We start from the raw sequence: 18,110 nt of genomic DNA, 5'->3' as shown, positions 1-18,110 counted from the left end.
GTGCCTCATCCTGGTGGCTTCTCCCGCTGTGGAGCATGCACTGTAGGGAGCGCAGGCTCTGTAGATAGATGCCTAAGCTTAGCTGCCCCAAGACACATGGAGTCTTCCCAGACCAGGGATTGAACTTGTGTCCCCTGCATTGGCAGACAGATTTTTAACCACCGGACCACCACAGAAGTCCTGGCCCATAATGCTTTGAAACTTTAAAAGTAGTACTCAGAGATGCAAACATTTTACTTTTATATCTGTGATTTCTGACAATTATAAGCTTGCATACAACAATCAGCTGGAGAAGAGAGGCTCCCTTTGGATATGTGGGTTGACTCTAATATACACTCATAGGCCACATGTTCGCTTTTAATTTTGTTGTATATGTTGGAAGTTGGGCAGACTACCTGCCATTTCATGAAAATGCTGTTGCATAAGAAAACCAACATAAAATGCTGGAACAGATTAAAAGATACAAAAGGTACATTAACGGGGAGTGATGGGGAGGTGCTCTGTAGGTGCAAAGTCTCAGTCATGAAGGATGGGGGCTTCTGGAATCTGGTTTTGTACACATGGAGACTGTCAGGAGGGTGAAGTTTATGTGTTTGTTTGCCATGATTAAAAAAAAAAAGGAATTCACAATGTTAACAGAAGAGAAAACACACATAAGAATGTAGAAAAAGCATTTGATGAATTCAATGAAAACTCTTAGCAAATTGTAAATAGAAATTTAATCAGAGAGAGGTTATTTACCTACAGTAAAGCAATAACAGGTAATATTGGTCACATATTCAAAGTTTTTCACCCAAAATTGCGGAGGAGAGAAGAAATGTGTATTATTTCACTTTAATTCAATATTGTATTTGGCATCCTGGCCACACAGTAAAGTGAAAAATAAAAATAACAGATTGAACATAGAAAAAAGGACAGGGGAGGGCAGAAAGTTGGGACTTGGACCTGAAGATTTCAAAGCAAGCCACACAACAGTTTAGAAATATCTATTTGCACAACAGAAGGTGGAACCTGAAACTAAATCTAGAAAAAAAATCAGTGATTTATAAAAGAAACTGACAAACTACAAACACGGTTTCTATCTTACTAGACTGTAAGTATCTTATTTGGCTATTAATTCAAAACAATAAAGTGACCACGTCCCAGGTAATTTTAATGTTTAAATAATTTACATTTTAAATACTGATTTCCCTATAAAAGGCATCCAGAACCCCAGTCCTGGTTGGTGGCTTGTTATGTACAGACTACAAAGTGGAGAGGTGAGTGATGGAAACCAAAATTATCTGCCCCCACCCCTCCATCGCCAAACATGTCTTCCATGAAATCAGCCCCTGGTGCCAAAATGGTTGGGGACCACTGCTCTAGGACGTATTTCAGCACTTGAAGTAGAAATAACACCCCCAAAATGTCTTCAGTTCAGTCACTCGGTCGTGTCTGACTCTGCGACCCCATGAACCACAGCACGCCAGGCCTGCCTGTCCATCACACACTGCCAGAGTTCACTGAGACTCACGTCCATCAAGTCAGTGATGCCATCCAGCCATCTCATCCTCTGGCGTCCCCTTCTCTTCTTGCCCCCAATCCCTCCCAGCATCAGAGTCTTTTCCAATGAGTCAACTCTTCGCATGAGGTGGCCAAAGTACTGGAGTTTCAGCTTCAGCATCATTCCCTCCAAAGAAATCCCAGGGCTGATCTCCTTCAGAATGGACTGGTTGGATCTCCTTGCAGTCCAAGGGACTCTCAAGAGTCTTCTCCAACACCACAGTTCAAAAGCATCAATTCTTCGGCACTCAGCTTTCTTCACAGTCCAACTCTCACATCCATACACGACCAAAGGAAAAACCACAGCCTTGACTAGACGGACCTTTGTTGGCAAAGTAATGTCTCTGCTTTTCAGTATGCTATCTAGGTTGGTCATAACTTTCCTTCCAAGGAGTTAAGCGTCTTTTAATTTCATGGCTGCAGTCACCATCTGCAGTGATTTTGGAGCCCCCCAAAATAGTCTGAATGTCTTAGTAAACAATAAACTGAGCTTAACTATTTTATCTGTAATCAATTAAGTTTACTACACCTTTCCAAGCATTAAAATGTACAATTTAGAGAGTAAACTTGGCAGCTTGCTTGGAAGTTCTATGGGGAAAGCACAGCTACTCCTAGGCCCTTTACTGAAGACCCGTCCTCCTCCACCAGGGATGGCTGTGCGATTTCACTGAGGGCACAGCTTCGGGAGAAACGCTCATGGGAGCAGTGAAGGAGGAAGGAAACCCCCGCCTAGCTAGCCAGGTCGGTCACATCAACCCTGGCGGTCAAAGGGGCAAGTACATTACAACCAGATCGCCCTCACATGCTGAAAAGCTTTTTATTTTGGCGGGGGGAGGGGCGCAGGGCAGGCGAATGACCTGAATTTAAAACACACTACTTGCAGCAAGTGCTGCAAACGTAAGACAGGTCACAGGAACATTGTCATAACCCCAATAACTACATTATTCGATAAATTACAATTTAAAAGATTCTTATAAAAAGTAGTCCACCTAATCACAGGTACTGTAGAATCCCAGGCTCCTCCATACATTACTGGGGAAAAAGTGCAAATAAATAAAGGTGAAAAAACTTTAGGTAACATGGCAACCCACACCCTTCGCTGGTCAGATTCCACCGGCCACCTCAGTACTGCGGGAACGTTCCATCGATTTTGGCAGCCCAGGCCATGAGCCCCCCGACAACGTCCTTAACTGTTAAAGAGTCCAAGTCTGCCCAGGACTGCAAGATCTTCACAGCTTTCTGGGAGTCATTGCCCAGTTTGCAAATCACATAAATGGGGACAGACGCCCCTTCCTGTGCGCCCTGCTTCCCTTCCCGGATGGCTTCTCCCAAGACTTTCAGGCTCTCCGCATCCCTCCGTTCCAAACTTTTCAAAGGGATGTGCAGGGCGTGAGGCAGACGACAGATGTCCACTTCCACTTGAGGCCTGACGTCCAGCAACAGGTGGGGTGACCTAGAATCCAGAAGTCGCTTATAGTCCGTAACGGAAATCCGCTCCTCCGGGCTCAGCAACCGGAGGGAGCGGCACTTATCCGTGGCCGACGAACCGCAGAAGCTTTCGTAGTCTTGCAGGTCGGTCACGGTGGGCCGCTCCCCGCAGGCGGCACAGTCAGGCCTGCGCCTCCGCAGCCGGATACAGCGGAAATCGCCTCGGAGTGCGTCAAAAAGCAACAGGCGGCCGCTGTAAGAGGGGCCCAGGCCCGCAGCGGTCTTCAGTACTTCCAACGCCTGCAGGCAGCCCAGGCCCCCGGTGACCGCCCCGAGCACCCCGCCATCCGCGCAGCTGGTCACCGTCTCCGCCGGGGGTGGCCGGGGGAACACGCAGCGATAGCAAGGCCCCCCGCCGTAGTGGTAGACCGTGAGCTGGCCCTCGAAACGCAACGCGCTGGCGGACACCAGGGGCCGGCCGGCGAGCACACAAGCGTCGCTCACCAGGTAGCGGGTGGGCGCGTTGTCGGAGCAGTCGGCCACCACGTCGTAGCGGCGGACGAGGTCCAGCGCCGTGGCCGGGGTCAGCGCCTGGGCGTAGGGCACGCACTCCACCGCTGAATTGAGGCGGCGCAGGGCAGCGGCCGCCGAAAAGACCTTGGCCTGGCCGGCCAGGGCCTCGCCGTGCAGCACCTGGCGGGCCAGGTTGCTCGCTTCGACCACGTCGTAGTCCACGAGGCCCAGGCGGCCGACGCCGGCTGCGGCCAGGTACTGCGCCAGTGGGCAGCCGAGCCCCCCGCAGCCTATTACGAGTACGGCCGCGGCCGCCAGGCGCAGCTGCCCCTGCATGCCCAGCTCCGGCAGCACGAGCTGCCGGCTGTAGCGCCGGATCTCCTCTCGGGACAGGGCGGCCCTGGGAGGCAGGGGCGACACCGGAACCGAGCGCGCTGACTCCTGCCCCGTCGAAAGGGCTGTCGCCAACTTCTGCTTCAGGAAACTCAGCTCCTCCTCACGCTGCGCGACTTCGGCCTGTAGGGCCAGCACCTCCTCCCTGGCCGCCATGCCGGGCTTCTTTCCGGAAGTCGTCGTTAAAGGCATTTCCGTTTCCGGCTTTTCTTCGTCGCGAGGCCGGAGTAAACCAAAACAAAAACTTTATGGAGCTTGAGCCAGGTGATAAATGGACCTGCATTTCTTGCGCCACCCTCAGACTCAGTGAAAGACTCACAAGTTCTTACTGTTTCCAAAGGAACTGAGAAATGAACCTTAGGAAGACTAGAACTCGTCCACATAGACCACCCCCCCTTCTCGGGATTTGGTCCAGTCCAATCCGTCGCCTTCCGCCCCGCGTGACGTATTTCTGCTTCCGGCCTGTCGCGCAGTTCCGCCATGGCTGCCGAGGAAGCAAGTCGTAGCTCTCCTAGGTCTCGGCGGGAGCCGAAGGGGCGCGTCTCGCGGCAAGACAAGTATTCAGTGCTTTTGCCCACGTACAACGAGCGCGAGAACTTACCGTTCATCGTGTGGCTGCTGGTGAAGAGCTTCTCCGAGAGGTAGCGCGCCGGGCCGCCCTCCCCGAGAAATGAGATGAGCTGGCTTTCCGGGCCTGGGTGTCGGCCGTTGGCGGCTGCGCGAGGCGGCCCTGCCCGGCCTCTCTTCGGCCCCCGCGGGAGACCCTGGGGAGGACGCCACCCTGCGAGGAAAGCAGAGGCGGATTCCTCTGCGCTTCTCTTCGTCTCTCGGATTCTTAGTCCCGCCCTTGGGTTTTCTGAAGCACTTCTTTATTGTACACTACCCGACGGCCCTCTGCCCGCCTTTTCTTAGAAGGGCTGGCCACCCTTTTTAATGCCTGCGGGTCCGAAAACCTGACCTCGCTTCTCCCTTATCTAGACGTTCGGGCGCTGTGGCCGGAGCCGGGACTCTGAGCGAGCCCGCTGTCTCCCGCCCCCGTTCCGAGGGCTTATGTAAGCAGGAGGTTTGGGCCCTGTGGGTTAGGGAGCTGCTGCTGGGCTGGGCAACCCTTCTGGAGAAGGCAGAAGGGCAGACTCGCAGGTGGATGTTTGATGTGATTGTTTAAAAAAAAACAAAACTGGGAGGTGTTGATGTTAGAGTTTGAAAATGTTTAAAGTTTTTCTTTTTTCTGTCTTCAGAAAATGCTATTAGTACGAATTACCTTGTTTTGGGGATCGTGTATAAATCTTTGATCTTTAGGTATCAGCATATACAAACTTCTCAAATTACAGTGCTTTGAAAATTAGATAATATCATATAGCTTTTATTTTTCCAACCGAGTCTTCTCAATCGAGAACGAGTTATTTCCAGACTTTTTTTGTTTTTCCTCTTTTGACTTTTGTTTTACAAATGAGAACGGAGACTTTGTTCACGACGTATTTGTAGTAAGTGCCCCTTACGCATTCGTTCTTTTACTAGTATACCCGAGGTAAAGTCTTCGCGGTCGAATTGCTGAGTCGACAGAGATGTGCTTAAGATTGGTAGTTAATGCCAAATTGCTGTCAAAAAAAATTATACCAGCTTAGAATTCTGCAACGTTCATCAGAGGGGGCCTTTATCCTCAGGAACCAGCCAGCTTTATTAAACCTACATCGTGGGAAATACTGATAAGTGAAAAACACTGCTGTTTGATTATAATTATTTGAATCAAATCATTATCTTCACATTCATGGCTTTTCAAAGTTTTTATTCATGGCTTTTAACTTTTTTAAAAAATTTCTATTTTGATTTCTCAAACTCTTTTCCCAGTTAGAGAAACTGTCGTGTAGCTGATCTTGTCCTGGCTTGTTTCATGATTATACGGTGTTTTTTTGCTCTGTTCTTTGATGTAGTGCAGTTTATCTTTAGTGATTTCTGGATGGAGAATGAAGTTTAATGGGGAACAACTGTTTTCTTTTCAGGTGGCAGTCAAATTACCTAAAGTCTGCTCAGCTTGATTCCTTTTAGCTACCTCTTCCTCAGGTGGTCTTGGTGCTTTGAAGTGTAGAGGGGAGTAATTTTGCTTATGAATGAAGTATCTCAGCACCACAAATAGAATCAACATCTTAACTGGTTTTGACTTGTAAAGCGCATGCCCAGATTTAGTGCCCTGTGGGGAACTGAAGTCGTCTTTGCTGTTAGAGAATAGATAGGCTGGGTTTTGCTTTCTTCCAAGTGTGCTGGGGGCTGACTTTTGTGTTTTTTTTTTTAAAGCATTTTAACAGTGGAATGTGTTTTCTGGTTGTTTTCCGTGCATTTGTTTCTTAAAGCAGGACCAGAGGAAACATAATGTTGTGTTATGGGGGTTTATCTGTACCTCCTCTTTCCCCATAAGTTTACCAGTAAAGTTAACAAAAAGAATGTCTTCTTTAAAGGGGGTGGTGGAAGATGTGATGGTGAGCACAGGTGCAGCTTGCCAAGTATTCTGCTGACTTGTTTTTTGAGTGCAAACTATCACGTGAAGTTAATGAGAACTATAGAAAGACCTTAATTCAGAAGCACTGACGTCTTTTGTAGTTCTGTGCTTTTTATTTGATAGTGTGGGGTAATAGGTACAATTATTTGAAATAGTGGTATCAAAGACTATCACCATCCTCAAGTGGGGTTTTTTTAAGGGTGAAATAAAATCAGATTCCTGATTCGTTATTTAAATCTGTTGGGGGTTAAAAAGAATAATCATCCAGAGCCACTCAGCTGACTTGATACCTTTTAAATGTATTTTTAAAATAAAATTTCCCAAGTGGATAAGTAAGATTTTATATGATGTCCTGTCATATATAAATATATGATCACTATTTTTTTTAACAAAAGAATATGTTTTATGTGTGAGAATTTTAACATCTTAGGATTGTATTGGAGAAGGCAGTGGCACCCCACTCCAGTACTCTTGTCTGGAAAATCCCATGGACGGAGGAGCCTGGTAGGCTGCAGTCCGTGGAGTCGCTGGGAGTCGGACACGACTGAGCAACTTCACTTTCACAAAATAAAATTTCCCAAGTGGATAAGTAAGATTTCATATGATATCCTGTCATATATAAATATATGATCAGTAATTTCTTTAACAAAAGAAAATGTTTTATGTGTGAGAATTTTAACATCTCACGATTGTATTGGAGAAGGCAGTGGCACCCCACTCCAGTATTCTTGCCTGGAGAATCCCAGGGACGGGAGCCTGTGGAGTCGCACAGAGTCGGACATGACTGAAGCGACTTAGCAGCAGCAGGACTGTACAGGAGCATTTTCCAGCAGCCAGGCCCAGCAATAAGCAAGAGTTGCTCTTGCTGGCCCCAGGGCACCTGGCGGGCTTCCCTTGTGGTTCAACTGATAAAGAATCCGCCTGGAATGTGGAAGACCTGGGTCCAGTCCCTGGATTGGGAAGATCCCCTGGAGAAGGGAAAGGCTACCCATTCCAGTATTTTGGCCTAGAGAATTCCATGGACTCTATAGTCCATGGGGTTGCAAAGACTCAGACACGACTGAGCGACTTTCACTTACATAGTTTGGAAGTGACATTCTGAATATTTGACATTTATTTCAATTGATAATTGAAGTTTTCCTTGTTAATTAACATGGCAATAAATTGCCACTTACACTAGGGAGGAGTTAGTGACTTTTAAATTGTTTTTTCATTTCAGACTACTGTCTCCAAGCAATACAAATTTAATTTTTTTTTTTTTTTTTAGTGGTTTCAACTATGAAATTATAATCATAGATGATGGAAGCCCAGATGGAACAAGGGACATTGCTGAGCAGTTGGAGAAGATCTATGGGTCAGACAGAATTGTAAGTCATTTTTCTATCATATCAATTACCTTTATATGAGGGAAAGATGATAAATGAACAGTGCTTGGATTCCATCTGTCTAGAAACTGAAAAGATAAAGAGCACTGATATATGCTTGGGATTTAGATACATTTTCATTGTGCTTGAGGTTTTACATACCTTTGGTATGTTGAGTCATTGGTAGATTTACAGCAGAACAGTGGGCCTTTGGATGAACTCTTTATGTCTGACTCTGCAAATCAGTTTCCTTGAAGGGCAGAATTAAAGCATGATACTGAATTCAGAAGCATTATAGAACTGGGGACTTCCCTGCTGACTCAGTGGTAAAGAATTCTGCCAGTGCAGGAAGACTTGGGTTTGATCCCTGCATCAGGAAGATCCCCTGGAGAAGAAAATGGCAAGCCACTCCAGTATTCTTGTCTGGAAAATCCCATGGACAGAGGAGCCTCGTGAGCTGCAGTCCATGGCGTCTCAAAAGAGTTGGACACAACTCAGTAACTAAACAACAAGTTTTAAAGCTAGGTTGCAGTTAGGAATGCGTGCCTTGGGGTACTCTTTCTACCCCCTTCTGATGCCTATGTCAGAAGCTTTCTCTATCTCCTTTATACTTTAATAAAACTTTATTACACACACACACACAAAAAAAGGAATGCGTGCCTTGATCTCTCTTGCTCACTTCTGTAGGTGTTCTCGTCCTTTCAGTAGAGAATGCTGTCTGCAGCTAAAAGCTTGTAGCTGGGAAAGGTGACTGGTTGTTTTCATGTGAAACATGATTTTTCAAAGAACCTGGCAGTTTTATCTGTAGGATAGTCTTGTGAAATAGACTGAGTTTCTAAGTCTTAAACTTTCTCACTGTACCTTAAAGCCTGTTGTTCTACAGGAGTAACTTGGGCATTTTTATTTTTGATCAATGGTTTGCCTTTATGAATGCTGGAGTAGATTTTTTAGTTTACTTCAGCCAGTTCTTGGGCCAAAAACAGTTACATCCAGGTTTAATTAGAAAACACATTTTAGACAGTATTTTATAATTTGCATGGATGAGAATTTCTCAGTCTTGGCACTACTGACCTTGGGACCTGAGGGGTCTTCACTGTGAGGGACTGTCCTGTATGTTACAGGATGTTCAGCATCAGCTCTGGACTCTACCCACAAGATGCAGCAGTGACCCCCGCAGTGCAGCAACCAGAAATACCTCTGGGCATCATCAGACGTCCCTTTGCCAGCAAAATTACCACCTCGTGCCAAAGAGAGCCCTTTGGTATATGCATAAAGAAGTCTCTTGGAGAACCTTTATTGATACTTGCACTTCAAGAAGTAGCAATTAAGCATCAAACAAAATAGACTCTGAGTTCACATATTCTTGATTAATCCCAATAATGAAATAATTTCTATGCAGTCACAGGAGAGCTTAGTTAATGAGAAGAGTTTAAAGGAAGTGTGTGACACCGTCTTTTTTTGAATTTATTTGGCTGTGACAGGTCTTAGTTGTGGTATGCAGGTTCTAGTTCCCAGACCAAGGATTGATCCTGGGCCCCCTGCATTGGAAGGTCAGAGTCCTAGCCACTGGACCATCAGCAAAGTCCGAGGAAATATGTTACGCTTACGTACAGTGTAAGTCTATCCTGTGATGGAGCTTCCTTCCATCTCACAGGCACAATTCACAGAACTGTCACACCTCAGTCCTCTCTGAATATTTCCAGATGTACAAGCTTACAGAGGAGATAAAAGCTTAGATTTTCATCCTTTTAGCAGTGACTTTCAATAATGGTTGATTCATATTTTTGGCCAACAGTTCCTCAGTTCCTCTTGTATAGGTTCAGGGCCCACTGCACTGATTCACATAATGCATAGAATGTTCTCACTGTGTAGTTCCATTTAACCTGGAAACATCAGCCTGACAGTGTTTTGAATCCTTTTATCTTTGAACCTCAACCTTGAGGTGTGATTGATTGTGCCTGCTGAATTGACCTCAAATTCTAAAACAACATGGTCTTCAAAGAATTCTGCTTTCCTCATCAACCTAATAAAATTTAAAAGGATGAGGGAAAAAATAGCATTTACTGTCACGATTTCTGAGTGGTACCAGGGAAATTGCCTACTCATTATTTTATCACTTTTAGGTCATTTAAGAAAATTACTGGGGGTGTGTGTGCATGTGTGACCAATAAGAAGCTATGCCAAAGATGGTACTTGCTTGCTTTTTAGGTCACATAAGTATATTCAGTTGGGGGGAAATTGAAGAAAAATTAGGAACCACCGTACAAAATCTCAGATAAAATATTCATAGAAATTTGTTAGCTAGCCTTTCAAACTGACTGGAAGTAATATTTCAGGGGGGAAAAAAGATGGAGTTATTTAATATAAACCTTTGAAAGTCTGAAAATTAAAAATAATAAAATTCTTTGAAAATGAGTTTTTTTTTTTTTTTTAAGCTAAAACACAGGGTTATAGAAAATCTAAGATAAACTGTAAAGAATTTGAGTTTTCAGTGCAAATACCAGATGAGGTCAGTATTTTGATGGTAACCATCAAGCACAGCATCAGATAAAACCTGACACGTCATTTGATTTTGCTTAGTGAATTGTAACTACCATGGATCACTGACTGAATGTCTGGCTCTCCTGTATACGAGCTCACCAGGCAGGAATGTACTTTGTCTTTGTTTCTCCTCTAGACCTACAGCAGCTTGCGTGTAGTTAAAAAGTGTAACCTGTTTGAATTAAATTGAAAATCCTTTGTTTGGAGGTTTGCAGTCTGAGGCCGGCTGCCTACTTACTGCCCAGTGCCGGGGGTGGATAGGAAATGCTCAGTGGTGAGTCTTCATCCCCCTACCTCAGAAATTTGGTGTCAAACACTGGCATTCTACTTTTCCAGAAATTTAGAGAAAAAAGGAAAGATCTAAATAAGTCAGGGTTTATATGTGAACCAGAAAGTGTAGAAAGACTTAATTGACAAGCAATAAGAGAAAGAAAATCTTTTAGGAATATAACCTGAAGTCACGTGAGTGGACCAATAGAGAATGAGATAAGGTCATCTAAGCATAAAATCAAGATAAGTTGATGAAATGTCAACGTTTAAAATCAAAGACGGAATTGAGAAAACAAGTGTGGTTATCAAATATTCCAAAAAGGTATAAGTGAGTTAAATCCTCAGTTTTCTTAGGAAGGAATCAATAGATAGATTGAGAGAAGGCAATGGCACCCCACTCCAGTACTCTTTCCTGGAAAATCCCATGGACGGAGGAGCCTGGTGGGCTGCAGTCCATGGGGTCACTGGGAGTCAGACACGACTGAGCGACTTCACTTTCACTTTTCACTTTCATGCACTGGAGAAGGAAATGGCAACCCACTCCAGTGTTCTTGCCTGGAGAATCCCAGGGATGGGGGAGCCCGGTGGGCTGCCCTCTCTGGGGTCACACAGAGTCAGACAGGACTAAAGTGACTTAACAGCAGACCAAAAAAATACATTGTTTTTTTTGGTGGGTAAAAACTCTAGCTCCTCCTCCACTGAGGAGGAGGGGCTAGACTTTAAGATTTTGTCTGGGGTGGGGGGATTTGGGTAAAAGAATGTTACTTTTCCTTAAAAGCTGTTAAATTACTTGTTACTAAATGCAGTTTTTATTTTGGCAAAAAATGTTAGGCATATTGTGCTGTAAGTTCAAATAAATGCAGCAGTGTTTCTGTTAAAATGAGTGAGCACTTATTTAAAAAGAGTTTTTATTCGATTTTCGATTATTTGTGTTAAAATGCCATTTCTTATCCTTACAGCTTCTAAGGCCACGGGAGAAAAAGTTGGGGCTAGGTAAGCAGACCCTCTCATCCCCACCCCCCCATACCTGCTCCTTACCTTGGTAAGATTTCCCATGTGTAGTGTCCCAGTTTGGAACAGGGCCAAAATGCAGTGACCTCCTGTGATGATTTTTAATGATCTTAATGACATGTAGTTGGTTTAACTTGAATTGCCTGTATCAACCAAGGCCCTCTTAGGAAAACAGAAACTATTGTTAAGTCTTTCAATATAAGGAATTTAATACAGAGAATCTGGTTACACCAGTGAAGGAATTCCTGAGAAGCCAAATGGAAGAGTGAGGTTACTCAGAGATTAGTGCTACTGGAGGTCACTGCTACTCCCCCGGGGCTGGAGCAGCGATGGAGGAACTGGTGTTTTTAGAGCCGGGGACCCGGGCTACGTGCCCAGAGGAGCTCTAATGGTAGAGTCAGGGATACCTGGTGGAAGCGGGAGCTGAGGAGGGAATCTGGTCCATGCTGAGAGGTGGAGTAAGGGGGAGGACTCTTGGACTTTTCCCCTTCTGCTTGAAATCTCTCTTCTTCCTGTGCTTCCCAAAGCTGTTTGGAAATCAGTTGACAAGAGAACAAATATAGTACCCTGTGATATATTTAGAACAGAGAAGGGATCTAAGGGCAAACATTTGGACCAGCACACTGCCTTAGCTGTAAGTTCTTGAACATTTCTTTAAATGTTTTTAAAAGGTTTTTGTTTTTTGTTTTTTTTTTTAAAAAAGCTGTTCTGGTTTTACAATGTAAGAGGTTATAGAAAAATCTCAAATGAACTCAATCTCGTTCTGAGATAAAAATCTTGAATGCCTTTATTTCTGTTGTTGGTCACAGTTGTTTTATGTTGAAAAGTGTTATTACTGAAAAATTGGGGAGCGTGGAGGAAACACAGTACTTGGAAATTGAGTATCTGCTGTCCTGAAGATCCTTGATTTCATGGCATGATCAAATGTTCTGAATATCTGAATCCAGAAGGTTCTTCAAGATGGAAGTAATCTTGAAACTGCCCTGAAAGCCACCAAGAATTACTAACCAGTCAGTGGCAATCCAAAAACCTATAGTCAGTCACTTCTTAACAGAAGTCAGAAGAGTTCAGCCTTGCTAATAAGATACGTGTTGGATTGGGGCCAGAGAACACAGGAATTCGCATCTCCTGTTCCTGACCAGTTACCCTTACCTGCCAAGTCCTTGAGGAACTTTAGGCATAAGGGTGGCTAAGTAATTGCTAGTTGCACCTGTGGCCCCAGAGACAGGGTTCTTGTGTACCAGGCTTAAGGTGTGGAAGACAGTCCCTGGGTAGCTTTTGTGGGGCAGCAGTGATGGGAAGAGCAGAAGCAGAGAGACAGGTTAGGTGGGGGTCCAGGCATCCCAAGATGGTGCCCAGGACTAAAGTGAGGTTATAGTTCACTGTCAGCTGTAGAGGACTAATGGCTTTTCAGGGATGCTTAGCGGTTTCTTCCCTGTTGAGATGTAGACCTCAGCATTTCCGGTGACTTCCTTTAATGGGTACAGATGTTTTCCTTTTTAGGAACTGCATATATTCACGGGATGAAACATGCCACAGGCAACTACATAATCATCATGGATGCTGACCTCTCACACCATGTGAGTGGTATGTTTCTTTATTAGCTCTTTATTATAGTCTTAGCCTATTTTACTGACCTACTGTTTATTCTTAATTTCAGCCAAAATTTATTCCTGAATTCATTAGGTAGGTATTTCTAATATTTGAAAGAATTATGATTCAAGTCATTTATCTTATATTGATTTTTTACTTCATTTTTCATTCATTAAAATGCTCATGCTGTTTTAAGTTTGCTATCAAAAATAAAACCAGTGCACAGATTTGAGGCATGTGAATATAGTTACAAGACTAAATGAAGTATTTTAGGGGCCCTGAGAGGACTAACTGAAAAATAATCCCTTTATTACCTAATTCTGTAAACACTATAGAAAATTTCTGTAAACCATTGTTAATTTCTGTAAATGCTATAGAAAAAGATGAAAAACATCTTCCCTGTTAAATGGAATTAAACCCTGCATCAAAAGGGTAAAACCCTATGAATAGATGGGTTTTATTTTAGGAATGAATGCCAAAATCAGGAATCTGTCAAAATAATTCATTTATCACATTAACAAAGGAGGCAGTCTGATTACGTCTATAGGTGCTAAAGGGTATGTCATAAAATTCACTATCCATTTCTTCTTAAAATTTTAGTATAGAAATAGAAGGAAACCACTTAAACATACTGAAGACAACCTAGTGCTAAGTTAGAGGTGTCTTACCTTTTTACTTTTTGCTGCACCGCATGGCTTGGCCACCCACTCCAGTATTCTTGCTTGGAGAATCCCATGGACAGAGGAGCCTGGCGGGCTACAGTCCATGGGGTCACAAGAATTGGACACGACTAAGCGACTAAACCACCACAGCTTGTGGGATCTTAGTTCCCTGACCAGGGATTGAACCTGGGCCCTCAGCAGTGAAAGCAGGAGTCCTAACCACCAGTGGATTTCCCCATGAAACTTACCAAATGATGAAATATTGAATTAATTTTCAATAAACTCATCGGTGACTGTAGGTATACCAGATGTCATTAAATACGGAAATTTTAAGTAATGTTGTAACATAAGAATTTAGCATATATCAGTAAAGGGTACAAAATTCTATTTATTTACAGGTAATGTAAAAATATTTTTAGAAAATCTAAGAGACCCTGACACCTTTCAGAAAAAGAACTTGGGAGCTGTTCTGAACATAAACTAAATAGAAAAACAGAGTCAGATCGTGTCCCCAACCTGTTGAGAACACTTCCAGGAGTTCCTGTGAACACATGGAGAATCCACATCCCTTTACTTGCATTCAAACCACTCTGTGAAGTGGCCCCTGCCTTGCGATCTGAACTCATCCTCTGCCCCCCCTTTGTCTGAAGTGCTGTGTCACAGCTCCTTAATGCCAACTACTACTCCTTTGATCTCTGCATAGTCACCTCAAAAATACCTTCTCTGCTTGGATCACCAGTACCCCAAACTCCTTTGACCTGATAAGGCAGTGGAACCAGTGGACTAGAAAATGGATGAGAGATGCAAACAGGCCGTATGTAGGAGAAACGCAAATGGCTCATGAAACCTAAGAGAAGGTGCTCACCCTGGGATGTAGTCAGGGAAATGCAATTAAAATAAGCGTGTGTTACATGTTTGCTACCCATTCGTTTTTCAAAATTAAAAACCTATGAAGCAATACACCCAGCACCAATAAGATGGTAGAAAATGGACACAAGTGATGGCTGGAAGGAGTGTGAGTTAGTAACTCACAGCCTTTTCAGAAAGGAATTTCTTGTGATATCTGTTAGAATTAAACATACGAGCTTTGCTTTAGCAATTTCATTGAAAGCTCAGCAGCTTTTTTAAATTGACAGCTAATTTATTTTTTCTACAGGAAGCAAAAGGAGGGTAATTTTGACATTGTCTCCGGAACTCGCTACAAAGGAAATGGCGGTGTATATGGCTGGGATTTGAAAAGAAAAATAATCAGGTATATACATATAGAGAGTATTTGGAATAAATTACCATGTGGGGTTTGTGAAATCAGATTGTGACTTCCAAACAGTATTCCCAGGTAGCTTCTTACCTACAATCTTTCCTGTGTTAGAGTATTTTATTTTGGATGCTTTTCACTTGGGGAAAATCTGCATAAACCTTTGAACCTTTCATAGAAATTATCTAATTCAGCAAAATTTATTCTGTGTGAACCTTCAGCTCTAAGTGAATTATTCATCTATTTTTGGATTAAATAACTTTTCAATATATATTTTTCTAATAATTTAAGATACATCATGATTTCAGCTTTTACTAAGAAACATAAAGTGGTGAAGCTTTGGAGGCAGACTTGGGTTAAACTCCTGATTCTGTCATTTAAATTACTGTGTCCCTTGCATATCTTGCCTTTTCTAAGCTTTGTTTTCTTCATGATAAAATGGAAGTAAAACAAGCTGTTTCAGTTTTTTGTTACAGCGTAACACACCATCCCAAAGCTAAGTGACTTAAAACAAATTTATTATTTCTCTAAATTCTTTGGTTTGGCTACTGGTTCCTCTGCTGATTTCACTTGGGCTCATTTTCGCAGTTTCCTTCGGCTTGAGGGTGAGCTGTGCTGGTAGCTCCAAGATGGCCTCATTCATATGTTTAGCATATGGTACTGGTTGTTGACTGGGCCCACCTCAGTTCTCCTGCACGTAGCCACTCACCTGGAAAGCTGGGTCAGCTGCTTTACGTGGCCTCCTGAGGGCACCACCCAGAAGCACCACAGCTGCAGCTGCAAGCACTCCTGGGTGCTCAGCTCTGGGGCTGACACCACTTTAAACTCTGGTCAGAGCAAGCTTGTAATCAAGGGATGCGGAAATAGAATCCTCCTCTTGATGGGAAGACCCACAAACAATTGTTGACCACATTTAGTCTATCTCACCTAGACTGTTGGACAGTGATGTTTCGATCTCGAAAAGATCTACCTAGCTTATTGCTTTTTGGTGTAACAACATACCTGAATTCTTACTAATAGTACTTGTATAAACTCTTACTAATAGCACTTTTTATCACTCTCCGTTCCTGTCAAAGGTTCTGTTAGGTTCAGTTTTGCCTCGTAACTGTGAAACTTAAAACATGTAAAAGCCTCAATCTTCAGTGAAATGAAGGGGTTAGATAAATGAGCAGTTTTCATTCTTTCTGAGGATCAGAATCATGTAGGAGGAAATTATATACATCTGCTCCCTATTCATCCTCCCCTCCTTTGTGCATACACACATTGGAGACCATTTGAATGGATCTCCAGGGATGGTGCAGAAGCCTCAGTAGTTTTCACAGGTTCTCAGAGGATTCTGTTGTGCAGCCACGGTTGAGACCAGCAAGTCAGTGAGATCACTGACTCAGGCCTCTCTGAATTTGGTCATTAAAACTAATATTTAAAATCAGGGAGTCCCAATGAGAGACAGTCTGCAACTTTTGGTTGGATCATTTAGTTGTATTGAGTTGTATCCGTCATGACTTCTTAATGTCTTCACTGACTTTATAGTAAAAACTGGTGAGAAAGATTATGTATCACTTGCTCAAGGTCTCATTTTTATGGTCCAGAACCTGAATTTGAACCCAAGTCTGTGACTCTAGCTGTTATTTTGATTGTTGTTGTCCAGTCATGTCCAGCTGTTTGGGACCCCGTGGACTTGCAGCATTTTGGTTAAAGACCCCAATTTTAAAATGCATTACCTTGAATAGATGTATAAATATATACATACATATGTACCACATACACATAAATACATATACTCTCACATTCCTTGGGTCAAATTCATTTTGTGGGATAAATTATGTCTTAGAATTCTTTTTAACGATCAGAAGCAAATTGAAGGGAGGGGAGTATGTTTTTATTAGCCATTATCCCAACTATATCCCTAGCTGTGTATTTTATATGAAATAGGCTCTCCTAAGGAGCACCTTGATGGTTCCCCTGGCCTTGGAGAGAAACTTTTTTCCACGCTGCTTCCCTGCCACCTTCCCTCCCTCCAGAACAACTAGTTTTCTGAATCTGAGCACACTAAAACAGCTGCAGTACCAAAGTCATTTTTTCCAAGTGTACTTTACATCTTTTTGAAATGTTAATAATAGCTATTCGTCAGTAGTAGCTTATAATTGATTGATACTTTGTTGTGCTTGAAGCACAGACCCTAAAGTCATTGCTACGAGCTGAATGTTTCCGAATTCACGTGTGCCTTACCCTGGGAGTGTTGGGGTTTGGAAATGGGGTTTGGGAGAGGTGAGTGGGTTTAGATGAGGTCCTGAATGTGGGTGGGGCACTGTTGGTGGGATTAGTGCCCTTTCAAGAAGAAAGCCGGAAAGCCTGGCCTTTCCCCTCCTCCACCCTCCATGTGAGAAGGCACCATTTGGAGGCTAGGGACAGGATCCTCACCAGGAACCAAGTTTACAGCACCTTTATCTTGGACTCTTCAGCCTCCAGAACTGAGAATTGAGTATCTGTTGTTTAAGTCACCCAGTCTGTGGGTTACAGAAACCCAAGCAGAATGGATAGTCTCAGAGTAGAGGTCAGTTTCCAGAGATGGCCAAAACCCCAAACCCTTTCCCACCTTCACCCTTAAAAAAAAAATAACCATTTTAATGCAAACTGAGATTGGAAACAGCCCTCCCTTGGTGATATGAATCTGAAAAAGAAGCTTAAAATCCCTGATAGATCACTTTTCCTGTCCTGACAGATGTCCGTAATCCTAAGTTATGGCTTGGCAGATATGCAAGTGGAGTTAAAAATCTATTGCCATTCTTACCTAGTGTTTGGAAAATGACTGTTTTATAGGTCATCTCCACACGTCACATTCAAAGAATAAAAAAATACCTATTCAAAGAGTAAAAAACGAGAACTGTCAGATCTCCTTTCACTGACAAATCCTTGCTTTGTTCCATAGAGTTAACATTTTTCTTGCATTTTTGAAATTAGTATAGCATTTTTAGCACTCTGCACTTGGCTGTATTTCTTTCGTGTAGAAACTGTATTTTATAAAGAAAACGTTTTCTTTGACA

General features: G+C 43.2%; 2 protein-coding genes across 2 annotated transcripts in view; one reads left to right on the top strand and one right to left on the bottom strand.

Moving 5' to 3' along the window:
* Window positions 1-2,340: 2,340 nt before the first annotated feature.
* On the bottom strand, window positions 2,341-4,056 carry MOCS3 (molybdenum cofactor synthesis 3). The gene has a single exon (XM_010835102.1). The coding sequence runs from the start codon at window positions 4,030-4,032 to the stop codon at window positions 2,665-2,667; it is 1,368 nt and encodes a 455-aa protein (XP_010833404.1). The 5' UTR covers window positions 4,033-4,056; the 3' UTR covers window positions 2,341-2,664.
* A 271-nt stretch (window positions 4,057-4,327) lies between these two features.
* DPM1 (dolichyl-phosphate mannosyltransferase polypeptide 1, catalytic subunit) overlaps window positions 4,328-18,110 on the top strand; it is a 17,488-nt gene continuing 3,705 nt past the window's right edge. Inside the window, exons 1-7 of the mRNA XM_010835101.1 lie at window positions 4,328-4,517; window positions 7,638-7,737; window positions 11,505-11,538; window positions 13,060-13,136; window positions 13,217-13,242; window positions 14,968-15,063; window positions 16,930-16,960. Coding sequence (XP_010833403.1) covers window positions 4,357-4,517; window positions 7,638-7,737; window positions 11,505-11,538; window positions 13,060-13,136; window positions 13,217-13,242; window positions 14,968-15,063; window positions 16,930-16,960 — 525 coding nt within the window. The 5' untranslated portion in view covers window positions 4,328-4,356. The remainder of the gene's footprint in view (window positions 4,518-7,637; window positions 7,738-11,504; window positions 11,539-13,059; window positions 13,137-13,216; window positions 13,243-14,967; window positions 15,064-16,929; window positions 16,961-18,110) is intronic.

This window comes from Bison bison, unplaced genomic scaffold (assembly GCF_000754665.1).
Source record: "Bison bison bison isolate TAMUID 2011002044 unplaced genomic scaffold, Bison_UMD1.0 scf7180017864038, whole genome shotgun sequence".
In the NCBI taxonomy this organism is placed as follows: Eukaryota; Metazoa; Chordata; class Mammalia; order Artiodactyla; family Bovidae; genus Bison; species Bison bison.
Note: the sequence above shows the minus strand (reverse complement) of the source record. Positions and strands in the feature narration are given on the sequence as shown.